The sequence below is a fragment of the Diorhabda carinulata genome, chromosome 3, assembly GCF_026250575.1.
Source record: "Diorhabda carinulata isolate Delta chromosome 3, icDioCari1.1, whole genome shotgun sequence".
Lineage (NCBI taxonomy): Eukaryota > Metazoa > Arthropoda > Insecta > Coleoptera > Chrysomelidae > Diorhabda > Diorhabda carinulata.
In genome coordinates, this window is record NC_079462.1 from 20,038,661 (window position 1) to 20,055,286 (window position 16,626).

The 16,626-nt window shown below is 31.2% G+C and overlaps 1 protein-coding gene across 1 annotated transcript; it reads left to right on the forward strand.

The window, feature by feature from the left end:
* The first annotated feature begins 5,526 nt into the window (after nt 1-5,526).
* LOC130891291 (larval cuticle protein A2B-like) lies at nt 5,527-14,780 on the forward strand. Its single transcript, XM_057795933.1, has 3 exons — nt 5,527-5,631; nt 13,141-13,396; nt 14,517-14,780. The coding sequence occupies exons 1-3, from the start codon at nt 5,620-5,622 to the stop codon at nt 14,678-14,680; spliced, it is 432 nt and encodes a 143-aa protein (XP_057651916.1). The 5' UTR covers nt 5,527-5,619; the 3' UTR covers nt 14,681-14,780.
* Nucleotides 14,781-16,626: the final 1,846 nt, after the last annotated feature.

Here is a 16,626-nt window from a genome sequence, read left to right on the forward strand (position 1 = left end):
GAGTTTGTGGAGAAATATTCATTTTAACGTGATATATTTCAATTGATTATTGAGGCTGAAATGAGCTTTTGAAATTAAAATAGAATATTATGAATTTTAAGTAGGTACTTTAAGTTTCAAAATAATTTCAGGTGTTTAAGTACCTCAAAGCTGTATGCGAGATAGCGAATTTGCTCACAACCAAACAAACAACGAAGAAAGTAAGAACTAGTACATTATGTTACTAGGAGTAGAAGTCTATCATTATTGTTGAGCCCAGATTCTGTGCAAACTGGGCTAAACATATAATGGGTCTTCTGTTCTGAGTGACATACAGAGTGGCCCAAAAGTAGCGCAACCAATTGAAAAAAAATGACATTGTGTAGCAAAAGTACAAAATTTATTCGAAAAAAAAAACGAAATACACAAAATTAGTTTGAAGCAAGGCAAAAGCTGACTCCTTGGCATCATAACAGATGTTCGAAATGACCTCCTTCTTGTTCTGTGCACTTCAGACATCGCTTCTTAACAGCTTTACAGATGCGCGCAAGTGTAGGTTTATCTGCATTCAGCGTATCGACTTCGTTGGTGATTATGTTTTTCATGGTCTCCACATCTGGTAAAGCATTTTTGAACACCCTATCCTTTAAAATTCCCCACACTGCAAAATCTAAAGGAGTCAGGTCAGGAGATCTTGGTGGCCATTCCACTTGACCTCGTCTACCAATCCAATCCGGAAAATTTTGATTTAGGAATTCGCGAACAATTACAGCGTAATGGGCCGGCGCGCCATCTTGTCTGTTACTGTTGTGTCGAAAAAGTAAGGGCCAATGATTCCGAAGGAGCAAACACCAAGCCATACCGTTACACCTGGAACATTTAATTCTTCTTGGATGGTGATATGCGGATTGTCTGTAGACCAATATACGCAATTGTGTCTGTTGATTCGGCCATTTAATTTAAATTGTGCTTCATCTGACCTCAAAATGGTTTTAAAGAAGTCTTTGAACGCTTCACATCGAATTACGTACCACTCAGCAAACTGAAGTCTGCGGTCCGGATCGTCTTCTGTTAATGCTTGTAAAAGACGTGGTCTGTAAACATGCATACCTACTTCCTTCATTATTCGCTGCAAGCTGGAACGAGAAATTTCCAATTCATGGCAAGCTTTACGGACTGATCGCGCCGGTGTTTCAACAAAACTCTCAGCGACGATGTGTAGGTTTTCTGCAGTTCGCACGCTGCGTGGCCTCCCCGAACGCTTCGTATCATTCACAGTACCATTTTTTTCGAACCTTTTTATCAAGCGATACACAGTTTCACGCCTCGGAACTTGACTGTTAGGAAATTTTTCGGCAAAATCGGAGAAAATGTTTTGATAATCGGCATGATAACGGTAGTACGAGGTCACTAAAAACACGCGTTCCGCAATTGTGAACCGATAACTCGATCCCGTTGCCATGGTTACACATTCGTTAAACATTTAAATACCCTCACCGCTCCTTTACACACGAACAACTGTAAGATATTCGGTAGAAACGCGTAACCTTGTACTAGTAGGGTGAAACCAACTCATGCGCATTTTGTGTTAGCGTTGCGCGACTTTTGGGCCACTCGTTATACTATTTTTACTTCAAGCGTAAAAATAATACTTTGAAATTCTTTTTCTTGAGACATTTTTAAAATACACTTTTCAAAACTGACAAACATCAAATCAAATAAAAATTAAATGACAGTTCCTGCCTACTTGGTTACAATGCCCATAATAAGACGTTGCTGTCGTTTCTCATTATTTTGTTACTAGTACAATAATGAGCGTTCATTATTTTATTAGTAAAACACAAAAATTGCTACATAATCTTCTTTTAACTCTTCACACATTCATAAGTTTCTGAAGAAGGCGAATTCTCGTAGTAAAACAAAAAGCTGTTCTACAACAAATACGATCAATTTTTTCTTAAGATTTGCATTAAAACGTTCAAAGAAATCCGCGTAATACCTGCAACTTTTCGTTTTTCCGTTTTCTGAAAAATTCATTCAATCATCATTTCCTCTCTATGAGTATTAGAATTTCCTCAACATGATTATACTAAACGTAAATTTAGAGCGTCATGGTAATCCACCAAAGCTTTAATTCATATTCCGTCATGGAAAGCGAGAGTATTTATCACATATCGCTTTTTGATTCTATAAAATATGTAGGCGAAAAATTTATGACACAAAAAATCATCACTGATAAATTATTTCTCATATAAATGAACCATTATGGGGAGTTATGGGGAGGAAATGAACTCGTTTTTTTGATTGAAGCAAAATTTATTGCCTTCTTCGGGTGTCTTCCATATTTCATATTAGATAATTTTTGTTTTCAACATCTGAAAAGTTATGCTCTCTATTTTGTTTTAATATGTCAGTTAAATGAATTAAATCTAAGATTTACGGTGTTAACAAAATTATTGATGAGTTTGTATTATTCAAAGAATCAATCTCCTATCCCAACTGAAATATCAGGTAATAAATATGCATTTACATACAATTTAATTGTGCATTCCTTATAAAAATTACCAGTCTGCTTCGTTTCGTTTTCTTAGTAAAAAAAAATTCATTGAATTCAGTAAAAAAGAATGATATCCAAGTAACAAGTATAAAAGGCTAAATGTCAAGTGTTTATTTTAATTGATTATTGTGGCTGAAATGACTTTTTTAAATTAAAATAGGATATTAGAAATAAAAGATATATGAATTTTAAGAAAGTGTTACAAGTTTCAAAATAATTTTAGGTGTTTAAGTACCTTAAAGTTGTATGCGAGATACCGGATTCGCTCACAAACAACGAACAACAACAATGAAAAAAGTGAAAAAAAAATTGTAATACTATTAGAGCGCTTAGAAAAAAGAATGACCTTTCAATGAAAACGTTACTGTACTCTGTAAAAAAATTGCTGCATAATCTCCTTTTGACTCTCCACACATTCATAAGTTTCTGAAGAAGAGGAATTCTCGCAGTAGAACAAAAAGCTGTTTTAGAACAAATGCGATTAATTTTTCTTAAGATATATATTAAAACTATTAAAGAAATCCGCGTAATACCTGCAACTTTTCGATTTTCCGTTTTCTGAATAATTCATAGAGATTAGACCTTTGGCATCCCAAAATACGTTGGTCTTAACTTGGAATTTCTGGAAACATTAGTAATAATCAGAGACTGAAGGTAAACTAAAATCTAAACACTCGACTTACCAGTTTTATACTAAATGTTCCCACCAATAAACTTTCTCCCGCGAAAATTAATTCCAGCGGGAAAAAACTCCTTGACGGCAGTCTTCGCATTAATTCCTTGACTAATAAACTACAGTGTGGGCTGTGAAGAATTGAACCTTTGTCCCTATTTTAGATACCCTTACATTTAGCAATTTCAATGCTTCCAGATGCATCCAACAATTTATTATTGGGTACATTTTTTAACAATTCCATATTAATCAACTTTATGTCATGGTTATGACTGGTAGCGTGAAATGAGCTATGTGCTCTTTAAACCGGATAATACCGAATCTCTTAGCCTGCCCAATATACTTTCGGTTACAATCACCACAGCTAATTTTATATGAGCAACTCTTTTCCAAATTTGGTATTATTATAATAATATATAAATTATTTCTCATACAAATGAACCATTGAAGTTATAGACAGAAATTTTTATCTTCTTTCACGATAATCACAAAGGGATAATAACAAAAATATATGGAAATTGAAAGGAAGAAGGAAAATCACAAACAAGAAACAGTAAAGATAAATGACTTTTAAGTACTTAGGGACAATGATAAGCAACAAAAATGACACGTTCTTATCATAAGCATTGTTATCAAAAACGTCAAGCTTATAGTTTATTATCAAAAATTAAGAGAAAGTATAATTATTAATTTTTTTAACTGCCAAATGGATGTAGGAGAAGTAGCAAATATTACATATCGTCGCTACTATCAGAAAAATTGAGCAATGTATTGGCATATCAATACCTCATTAAATTTTTATAAATAATTGTTAGTTTGCTGTTGTTGGTTGTAATAAAGTTTAACGATATTTCCTATATTTAATGAATATACTGTGTTCAAGTAAATGAGGTACACATTTTATATGGCATATATAATTCCAACCCAAAGGTGGTAAATTAACGTACAATCCGTCGTCAAAGATAATTTTTTGGTAATTGTTACTTACGTCCTTCAAAACCCTGTCAAAATAGGTTGTTTAATATAAGGAGAAGAGAAAATCGATATATTTTATCGATCGATGGAGATTCCTGTATTGTACGTGCCGTAGAAAATTATAATGTTACGAAATCACACGTCTATAGAGGCGTACAAAGTTGAGGCGCAAGGATTATAAGAACTTAATCTTCTAGATATAAATACAGATAACACGAATGTTGAGAATCCTTCCAATCATGGATTCAACTTTGAGATAAGTGGGGCAAAACTTTGAAGCATAATAAATAAAATTTTGTTTTATTATGTTCAATAATTACACTTCGTATTTTGTATAATTTGACTGTTTTTTTTTTAGTTTTATACTTTCTGAAACCCAGTTGATTATTTTTCTAACATCCTCCTGCATCTTTGTTCCAAACTCTTTCCTCTTCTACTATTAACATTATGCTATTTTCAGGAACTCGTTCAATGATATAGACCATGAAATCGGTCCTGTTCGAATATGTTTTTGAGGGTAAGTTCCTTATCGGCCATTTGTATTTATATTAAATTTTATGTGATTTTTTCACAAGATTTTTGTTGCTGTTTTAATGGAAATGATTCTAAAACCGCTTTTCTGTTTGTTTACAGAAAATTAGAGATTTGCAAGTAATCTAAGATTCTAGAATGTGATGAAATAGTATATAAAACGAGTCTTTAGCAGCCGGACATTGTCAATGAACAATTTGATGTCACAGTGAACACATTGTGATAGCCAAAAGTAAAAAAAAAACAGTTTATTTAATTAAATTAGGTATTAGTGAATAGTATAGTATGCTAAGTACTAGAGAATAGTTCAGTGTGTAAATGTTAGTGAATAATTAATATATAAATAAATTATGTAAGATACGTCGTGTGTATAATTATTATTGAAAACTGTTTAAATAAATAAGAAGAAAATTATTCTATGAAAGATGTTCGAGAAACAGTTATTATAGATTATTTTTATGAATGAGAGAGTAATAAAATAATGCAGCATGTTCCATGTATTAGCTACTGTTAGTTTATGAAAATATCTAGATTATTCTGTAATAATTACAATAATCGTTTCAAGTTTTGAATTAGAAATTGGATTTTATTACTTTCTCTTACATAAAAAGAGACTATAGATGATTCACAATATTAAGGAATCTATGTTGAAGCCACCCTCTTCATAAATTGAAACGAATATACCATTCCAATAGTAACTCGAACCCTATATACTGGTAAACCAATTGTCCACTTTAAAATAATTGTGTCATACTTAGATAATTATTCTGAAATCCGAATAAAGTTGTATATAACTGAACCGTATGTGAAAGGCACAGGGATATCGAAATACATAATTTCAGTATATATAACAAGACTAGAGGTTCTGTTAATTATCAGTTGGTTATTCGACTTCAAATTAAACATGATTTGCAAGGTAAACATTTTATATTTTTAAATTAACCTTAACTCATAACGTCAGCTTCAGTTGCGGCTTAAAAAACGTTTTAATATGATAAATGAGAGCGAAAATTCACGTGGGTCTAACAAAACAGATTTTACTTATAACCAAAAAAAATATTTGCTTACATAATTATACAGGTTTCCGGTTGGAATATTAATTTCCGGTACGCATCCAGTACCGCACATTCAGTTCGTTTAATGAATTATAAATGTGTAAAAGGGAAACTAACATAAATATTAAGCGTTCTTATTAACAGTATACAATGCGGTCCATATGTATGAAATTTTAGATTTCTATTTAGCAATATAAAGTTTTTTAAAGTTGATGCAATCATAACTGAGAAAATTAATTTTCTAAATGTAAAATTCTGATAATGTCTATATCACAAAACTTTACGTAGAATGATGATAATAATGTCTCATAATATTTAGAATGTATTTTTCAATGATTAAATACTCCAAATTACCAACATTCACTTCTTGACAATAACCGAGGCGATTTTGGAACTCTCGTACAATATTTTGTATGACCGCAGGGGTTATTTTGTTAATTTCTTCCGTTATCCTAACTTTGAAATCAGCAATATCAGAATCAGTAATAATTAGGTAGTTTCGTATCTGTTCTGCAAAACAACAGGAAAAAAGCTTTGAAGATATTAAAATATTTAGTCAAAGAGCCAAATAAACAATTGATTGGTTGCTGTTATTTAGATATTTAAAGTTACTAAAAGGCGTCAGTATAATATTTGTGCGCGTATTAAATTTAATTATGGCTCATTTGTCCGAGACTCAAAGGATAGACATTGTAATTATGATGTTGTGGTAATAAAACAAGAGCTCAAAAGGTTTGTGAAATTTTTAATAATAAATATCCTAGTCAAGACATTTCACAGTTTATAGTATACAATTTCTTCATAGTCCCAACATACACACAGCATTACCTTACGAGATATCAATAAGACCTTTGCGATCAAAATGACGTGAATGCGAAAACTTCAGTTTTACAGGAGATTTAAAAAATAATTTGCAGTAAAGAGCATGTAAAATGCTTGTTATAGAAGGCAGCGCAAACTTTCATCTGTTAGTCAGTTCAGCGATATTATAAAATATGTATCGCTGTATAAATATAAATGAAGAAATAAAAAGCGTATTTCATTTTTTTCATTGAACGTAGGTAACAGCAGCTGATATTTCGTCGCAAATACCCTACAGCGGTTGTGAGTGAGTTATGTTCTTGTTCCCCTTCGTCTGGAATGTATTTCCTATATCATCTATGAACTTTTTCCCATATGACATATTTTTGCATTTACATCAATGTTCTTCCGGCACAGCAATGTACGAATGGTACTATCAGTTACATCATACTCGCTGTGAATAGCACATATTTCTCTGTACGTAATGAAATTCATTATCAAATTTCACTCATTTTCAAAAATTTATTAATGACAATTTCTTATGTTTTCTATTCTTATCACGTATTTTGGGCAACTACATTTCATTGGCATGCTTATAAGCAAGTTGTCCAATATATTTTTTGCAATTTCTGCCCAAAGAGTTGTGGAAGGAAATTTCTAAGCTCCTGGTTTCTAATCGCAAATTGTAGTCGTCAATGTGGTTTGATACTGATCCCATGCTCTATGGGATCTGGGTGAAAACGGTAGATCGAGGCAACTTTTATTTGTTATTCCCCCTAAAACCACTGCAGCCTGATGTTGTATCGCATCAATCAAAATGAACTGGGCGCGTATAACGGCAAAAAATTATAGCAGTATGTTGGCCACCACTAGATACTTATATACATGTTCTGTCATGTTTCCAAGCAATACAATCAACTCAATACAGCCATTACAACAACTTCCTACCCAGATCATTATTATTCCTACTCGAAAGAATGAATTTCTTTAACAGGTAAGTGATGCCAAGACGTCAATGGATATATCCATATTCTTCCTCGTCTACTAACTGAAAAAAGACCATGTGTAAAGATAGGTGCTTTCTATTTATTACACCAGTCTTAGTGTTCCAATGGTTGAGCTAATATTTGTTACCTATGCTCTTATAACAATGGTACCCTTCTCAAAAGTCACCTGGATCTTAAATTAGCATTACTGATTTTTCTCTTGGTAATATCGAGACACAAACACATCTTACATTAAAAAGTCTTTTTCCCAGGATTCTGCGGGTATTATGAGGATTTTGCGGACGTTACTCTGGACCTTCCATTTCTTCGTCTTTCGGCAACAGTTCCAGTTTCCTGGAATCTCGAAATGACACTTTGTGTCCGAGTAACCGACAGACTCTTTGATAGTGACCCAAAAAATCAAATGAAAAAATTTCAAAATTCATCATAAAAAAACCATTCCTGTCTCTAATGATAGCAAATTTTAATAACTAATTTCAAACAAATCCAAAATATTCTCTACTTTTGAATAATTGAATCCTGCACTGAAGCTACTTTTTACTATAATCCTCGGAACATATTAATGTAATGTTAACGTTTCTTTCTAACTACAACCTAACAACATCTTAACAGTGTTCACTATAATCAAGCAATGATCTTTATTAAAAAAATTCGTGTGCATTCCCTCAAATATGTGATAAATCACTTGAGTTTCACACTGATAGTGCTCCTCAATATGTATAAAAACTTAAAACACATTAAGTGATCGTAAAAATTGTACAACTAAACTAAAAAAGCAATCGCCTGTTGCTAAATAGCGAAGAGTTATTTGAAGTTTCAAACGTGACAGCAAAGTCTCGCTCATAGTATCCTTTTTTTCATTTTCCCTGCGACTTTATTCAGTAGCTCTTCAATTTTTTCTTCGTTCATCTTTAAATGATTTTTATAACTTTCCAAGTCTCCCAAAACCAATTCTTTTGATATAGCACCCCATTTATTTCTACGTAACATCCACTCTCTACGACGTTTTCTTCGTTTCTGGTTTTTAAAAATATTCTACAATTAATTTGCTAATTTTAAGCATACTTCGCGGACAACGGTTTTCATTTTGTGGCAGAAAAGTATTGAAACTTAAACGGCTGCCTTATGTATTCGGCAAATTGGGCAAACGTGTGAGATTGCTTCAGCGAAACTACCGCGCTTAACTAACTATTGTGTTCTTAACTATATCATGATGATTATTGAACTCTCCATTATGGTTATCGTTTACAGTATTTATATCTTAAAAATGCGACTTTTAGTGAAATCAAATGTTACTAATATTACTATAAATTATGAACGAAATATCAGATCATCATAAAATTTTTACGGCCACCTTTGAACACTTAACTTAAAAATTTATATTGTAATTGCACCTATATCATGAACATCAAAATATAAATAGAATCATAATAGAAATTTATTTTTTCGTTAATCCTTACATTTCAAAAATATAGCAGTGATTAATTAAATGATTTGTTGTTTTATTAGAATTTAGAAAATAGAGCTATAAATTTTACTCAAATTATTTAGATCTTTTTTACCATTCATAGCTTTTTCGTTCTTATGAATGTGAACTATTTCTAAAAATTCTCTTTTTCGTGAAGAATTTTTGAATCTTTATAATTAAATTTATGTTTTTTTGATATCTCATGATTCGTTATTGCCGTTTTATTTATATTGATGACCTTTTAGTCTATTTTCTAGATGCTGGATTGTTTGCTCTATGTAGACAGCGTCAAAATTAGTACAAGGCACTTGATATAAGATATTTCTTTTTTGTTTATTATGTCTTTTATAAATTATACTAATATCATATTTATTGAAATAATTCGATAGTTGTTGGAAAAGTCCATGTACATACGGTAAGGAAAAATATTTTATTTGTTGTGTATCATTTAATTATTTTCTTTCCATGCAGTTTTTGCTTTTTGAATAGCTAAGTATCTATATTCAGGATCTGATAGTTGGATAGATCTATCAGTCGAACTTATTATCACTGATCTTTTTTGTGACATAGGATGTCATGAATTGAAGTATAAATATTTTAAGGACCAAGTTGGCTTCGTATACCATTCTGTTTTTAAGTTATTGTTAATTTTATACAGTATGGTGCAAATGAAAGAAATAAATTCGTTATTTCGTAGGCCGGCGATTTTAAGGAAAAATCCTGAAACCTGATTTTTATTTTAAAACGGGCTATTCGTAAGGATACCTTTTTATTTTTAAATGGAAATCTGGGTGTTGTAATACATTATTTGAAAGGTCTTTTAAATACCTATTCAGCCATATCATTATGTACAGTAATTAATTTCTGTATTTGTTTAATAAATTAATAAAATTTTATGATTACAATAAATATTTAATATGTATTACTCATTAAATACAACAAAACCTAAATTAAATGCTCAAATTGTTTACCTTCAGCTAAAATACAATGAGAAAGACGTGCCGCGAACTCTTCTCGGACCTTCTCTATAACTTCCGGAGTTATTTGTGCAATCTCAATACGTATCCTTTCTTTGAGTTCATTGATGTTTTGTGGTCTAGTTTGGTACAGTTTACTTTTCAAGTATCCCCGTAAAAAGAAATCAAGAGGAGTAAAATCAGGTGACCTAGGCGGCCATTCTATTGTTCCTCTTCGACCTATCCAGCGATTTGGAAAGACGTTGTTCAAATAGTTGGGCACCAATACAGCATAGTATGGAGGCGCACCATCTTGCTGCAGCCATAAATCATTTCTGTTTGGAAACAGCCGGTTCAATTCAGGTAGCAAGAAGTTTTGAAGAAATTCTAAATTACGAGGACCTGTTAAGTATGGCCCAATAATCCTATTATCTATTATTTCCGCCCAAACATTAACTTTCTCTGGGTATTGAGTACGGTACTCTTGCATCCAGTGTGGATTTTCTGTAGCCCAGTACCGATAAGTTTGATGATTGACATGACCGTTTAGTAGAAATGTAGCTTCATCCTAGAAAAGAGCCTTTTTTAAAAACATCGGATCTCTGTTATTTTGTTCCATCAAAATTTCAAAAAACTCAATTCGTCTATCAAAATCATCTTCCATAAGCTCTTGTACTAAACTTTCTTTGTAGGGATGCCACTTTTCCTTCTTTAGCTTTCTAAGAACTGTTGAACGGTCCATGTCATTATCTAATACTACTTGCCGTGAACTGGTATGGGGATTGAAAGGCTAACAGAACATCTAGTTGTTTGTTTTCTGATATTAATTTTCAACTACCTTTAGAGAGGTCTTTGACATGACCCGTTTCTCTGAATTTCTTCTCAATTTTGCTTATAGTGGATTGTGAAATTGGTTCTTAGTTGAGGTATTTATTATCAAATAACGTACATACTTCTTTCTGAGTACGTGCTTTATCTCCACAACCAATCATTATTAGAATTTCAATTCTCAGCTTCATATTGATAGATACAAATACTTTTTGAATTCGTCTAATACAATAATACTTTCAATCATATGACAGAAAGTTAATTATGTCCAAGTGTTAATGTTGATGTTGATACGGTAACTAGATTTTTAAACAAGGTAAAAAGTAGGTAGATAAAAAATTTCACCAGTGACGCCCTTACAAAATTTATTTTTTTGTTTCAATAAATACTTCATACCAATACTTAATACATTTTATTAAGAAATCTGTTGAAATTTCGTAAATAATATTTATGACAATACGCAAATCAATTACTGTACATATTGATATAGGTATTTAAAAGACCTTTCAAATAATGTATAACAACACCCAGATTTCCATTTAAAAATTTTAGCGATGGCGTCATCACGCTCATATAGACGACGTCAAAAATAGAAAGGTATCCTTACGAATAGCTTGTTTAAAAACAAAAATCGACGGATTTCGGGATTTTTCCTCAAAGTCGCCGGCTTACGAAATAACGAATTTATTTCTTTCATTTGCACCATACTGTATAATGTGACACCAAGAAAATTTTATTATTTTGTTCGGTTTCGATTGTGAATTGAAATTTTTTATGATAAAAATTGAATTTTTTATTCATGTTCTCAATTTTATTCGTTGGTACGGCAGTAATGCAATTTACATATCTGAAAAAGAATGGAATATTTATATCAAATTTGCTTAGGACAGTTTTCTAAAGATCTTCCATTACTATTTGTGCTGTAACACTTGAAATGGAAGCTTTCATAGTACAACCATCAATTTGTTTGTATATTTCATTTTCATATTTGAAGTATGTCGTTGTAAGTGTGAGTTCTATAGCTTCAATAAATTTGTTTCGAGGTATTTCCGTACATTCTTTAATTTTGTCATATTTTTTATTAAAATATTGTTCACAATGGAAATATTTGTATATAAAGATACCACATCTAACGAAATAAATACATATTCGTGAACTTTTAATTTTTTCTTTGAAACCCCATGTATTTTTGATATAGTATTTGTTTTGATATAAAATTTTTTCAAAATATTTTTCAAATAATTATTCAATGGGGTGAGAGATATTTAAATACTTGAAACAATCGGTTGAAGGGGAATGTCAGGCTTGTGCAGTTTGTGATTTCTATTTATCTATAATTTATATTTGGAATTAATGATAATATTATAAGCATCAGATCTTATTTTATTTTGAGTTTTGTTATTTATATAATTGGTGTTGCATTTAATATTACATAAGATATTTGTCATAGGTAATTATTTGTCACTAGAAATATTTTATGCAAAATTGTGACCTAAAGATAAAACTTCTCACAGTTCATTTGGTATGATAGTATCAGTTAAATTTTCAATCCATTTTTATTTTATTTCATTCGTATTTTCAGTAATAGGTTATTGTTTTAATATTAGGTTATTAATTTTCCTTATATTTTTCTCTTTGCATTTATTAAAAAGTGGTTAAGCTCTTTCTCGACATTTTTCTTTCAATTTTTGTGAAATATTAATAGGAATTACTTCACTTATTCCAACTGTTATGTTTTTTAAGTCATTTTCTATTTCTCTTATTAGAATATTTGATTCGGTAATAGATAGTTGTATCATTTGGAAAATAAACCTAGATAAAGACATTAACAGAAGTCAAAAGGTCAATTTTCATCTTTCAAAAATTATTAAAAAAAAAAACTAATTTTAAAACAGAAGAGACCTAGAATCAAGATCATTTATAAGCAGAAACATATCAAAAGAAGAAAGAAAAAAGAATTGAATAAATTTATATCATCTATAACTTGATTGTTTCAATATTTAGTTTCAATATCGAATAATTAATTGAGCAAAAAGAAATTATAAAAATGTAATCTCGATGGAAATAAAGGATAAAACAAAATAAATGAATAAAATTTCTCTAGAGACATCAATAAAGTTCTTTAAGAATTTATTGCTCTCAAACTTTCTGTTCCATCAAAGAATTTATAGTTGACGTCACAGTGAGACTTTATGCGAATGACTACCTCTCGGAGAATCAGCAAATAAAAGTTTCCTACGAAATTAGAATGTACTTTTCCTGAATGTAATAGTCAAGCAATTTTTCAAATTGATCATCATTATTTTTTAGGAAGTATTTATTACTAGCTTTCTAATAGCGGCATGTACGGCCACAAATCCATTAAACTATGCTGCCTACCAACAACATCCAACAGCAGTAGTCACCCAAGTAGTTCAGCCAAATCCAATTGTTCAACGGACAGCGGCAGTAGTTCAACCGGCAACGATAGCGTCGGTGAATGTACCAGTGGTACAAACTCGAGTGGAGCCATACGATCCAAATCCCCAGTATAGTTATGCTTATTCGGTAAATGATCAAAGTACAGGTGAGTACACATCACCATTACTAATATATATATATAAACTAGAGGGAAAAGACAACAAGAGAGGTTAAAATATGGTAGGAGTAGTAACGCCGAAGCACTAAGATATGATGAAAAAAGAAAGAATTTTTATTTATTAGATTTATTTATTAGATTTATTTATTAGATTATTGGATAAAAGTTTATGAAAACTGTATTCGATGAGGAAGACCATTATTATGGGTTTTTTAATAACAGTGCCAGTTTCATTAAAGAAAGTGTGTATCGCAGATATTTTTTCTTGGGAAAAGAAATCACGTTGGGGATGTATAAAGTTTAACTCAACGGCAATCTGCAGTAATCAATCAATTTTTACTCTAAGTATATGGAATTTTAATTTTGATATAGATAACTCATTAATTAGAACACTAAGTATTTACATTTAACACTTTTGTTAAAAAATTGTTGATATATTTGCTAAAATAATAACAAGCTAAAGAAAAGGAGAACTTTTCGAAGGAAAGCTACTCACTTCCTTGAGTGACATATATAAATAAAAACATAAAGCAAAAGATAAAGCCACGTTAAACTATAGTAGATCAAACTGTCTATAAGTCATAGCATGGCAGATCTTAAAAGTTAGAAGAAAAAGCAATGTAATGGGTAGAAGAAAATAGCTTCTAATTACCTAGAGGATGAGAGTCCATTTAGTCAATGTACTCCATTTCGCAAATCCATTCAGCCACGATGAAAAACTTTTTAGTATTTTCACTCCAAATTCTAGTTTATTACAAATCATAGCTTGATTATTACAATTCTGATTTTATTATTCGAAGCTGATCATCATTTTATTTTTTTCTTCGAAGATAGTCATAATTTGAATTTATTCAAGATAGATTTTCATATTTCGCGTAAAGTACTGATTTTTTGTCTTCCTTTGCATGCTCTTTTGCTTACCATCATAGTTTTTTCACTTTTAACAGTTCCTCGTACTGTAAAAGTATTCGCCTAACAGTCAAATCTGTTTTCAGCTTCAATTTCCTATTATTATGGGTTTCCACATGACCTTCACTACCAAATCACGTAACATTTGTAAAACTAAGTTTCAAAATAACTTTATTGCGACTATTTCTATTTCTTTTAGGTGACTCGAAAAGCCAGCATGAAACACGAAGCGGTGATGTAGTTAGAGGTCAATACAGTTTAACAGATCCAGATGGTACAAGAAGAACAGTAGATTATGCTTCAGATCCATTTAATGGTTTTAATGCTGTCGTACAAAGAACCATAGCCGTCCGACCACATTAAAAGTCTGCAAATGATTACAGCACTTATAGAAATAAAAATGATCTGGTTTTTGTAGCTTCTTATGAAATGAGTAAATAAAGTTATTTTATGTAGTTATAAATTGTATCATTAGCATAAAACGTAAACATTGTAAGTCTGGTGAAAAATATAACAGAAACTTAAATATTCCATCTAGCAAAATACATAGTGTTCCGGAACTTGATGCCAAAAATTCGGGCGTGAGTAGATGACGTGAAAATATTGCTATGACATAAAAAATTTCTTAACAAAAAGGTACTCTTTGTTTAACTCAATAAAATTGATAGTTTAGGAGATATGTAGATTTTTCGATCGTTGTACATGCCAAGGAAACCGTGTGCCATAAAGAAACATTCTGAAAAAAAATTACAAAAATTGTAAGTATTTAGTGAAAATACTTAGGAGGTATTAAAACACAATCAAATATTTCCAATTGTACTGCATACTGTCGAACTTCGTGTTACTTACATAAGGAAAAAATTGAAACGTAGAAAAATTTAGTTAGTTAGCCTACAACTTTTCAAATAAAAACAAAAAAAACTATAATAAATGTTAGAGGTGGTACCATGCACTTGTGGAGTATACGGAAGATATTTCTTTGAACTTTGATTCCAAGATTCTGCCTTATAGCGTCATATTGGAAGTTTATTCTATCGATAATTTCGTTCCTCGTCATTACCGGTGTTGTATATACCAAATTTTTAAGGTATCCCCTAAAAATTAATCAATTGTATTTAATTATTACTCACTATTCTTCATTTCAATTGTACCGAGAAGATTTTCATCAGTCCATAAACGTAAATTATTATTAATGAAACATTTAAATATCCTCCGTAGACTCCGGAAGTGTGTAGAAGTGCAAGGTGCCCACTTCGAACATTTATTATAGTTTTTTTTGTTTTCATTTGATAAATTGTATGGTTACCAACTATATTTTTCTACATTTCAATGTTTTCCTCATGTGAGTATTACTCATTAAGAGTGGTTAAAGTATAGTAAAGTATAGAACAGTGTAATGACATATATGTGAGATATATAATCTAAAATCGTTGAGCTCGCTATGCCATTGTTTTCCTTCACTCAGTAACCTAATCTTGACCTACCAAACTCGTTTCTAAATTTTTTTATAAATACAAATATACATTTCTTAGTTAGTAATAAAATGTTCATAATTCCCGAAAATTGACGAGATAAAAGCCGAACATGACGCCTCTCAGTCGCTTAGTAGCAATTGTGTTTTTCGACACCACGATTTTGCATACAAACTGAGCACCTTTTGTAGTGTTTTCAATGTCCATACCTACTACAAATAAACTTTGGTTGAGAAAAGTACAAAACGGGCATACACGTCAAGTGCGCGAACTATACTGTGAGCCCGGCGCAAACCTGTGAGTGTAGACTGTTGGCAATCCAATCCGCGATTTGCGTGCGAGTCTGAGTCAGCCTTAATACAATTTTGTAGTGACGGAAACCATTCACAGTTCTATATATGAAATAATATCGATACAAATGCATTCAGCAAAGGAAAATTTTTCCTTTCTCAGCGCTAATTCTAAAATATACCTTTTTTTACATATCCCACACAATTTGCAAATCGTTATAATGCTATTCTGAAATACAACGTTGAAAAAACAGTAGTAACAAAGAGGACTATACGGCAAAAAGAAGAGTTACAGTTCAACGAGATTCTTAACAATTGTTTCCACAGTACACTATTCCTAAATGCTTAGGAGATGCTTGCATCAAGTGATACTGTTAAATGAGTGAGTGAGCCAAAAATACAAATTATTTTACATCACAATAGATTGTTGATTATTTGGGTCGTTTTGGCTTTTCAGCCACTCCACACATATACCTAGGATATATTTTCTACAATACTTTGCATCTCATTATTTGGCTTTCAAAATACTTATACTACTCTTTACGAA

What these genes read in the sequence shown, in the direction of transcription:
- LOC130891291 (XM_057795933.1), top strand. An exon ending in GGTAAATGATCAAAGTACAG is followed by an intron (nt 13,397 to 14,516) that starts GTGAGTACACAT and finishes TATTTCTTTTAG; the next exon opens with GTGACTCGAAAAGCCAGCAT.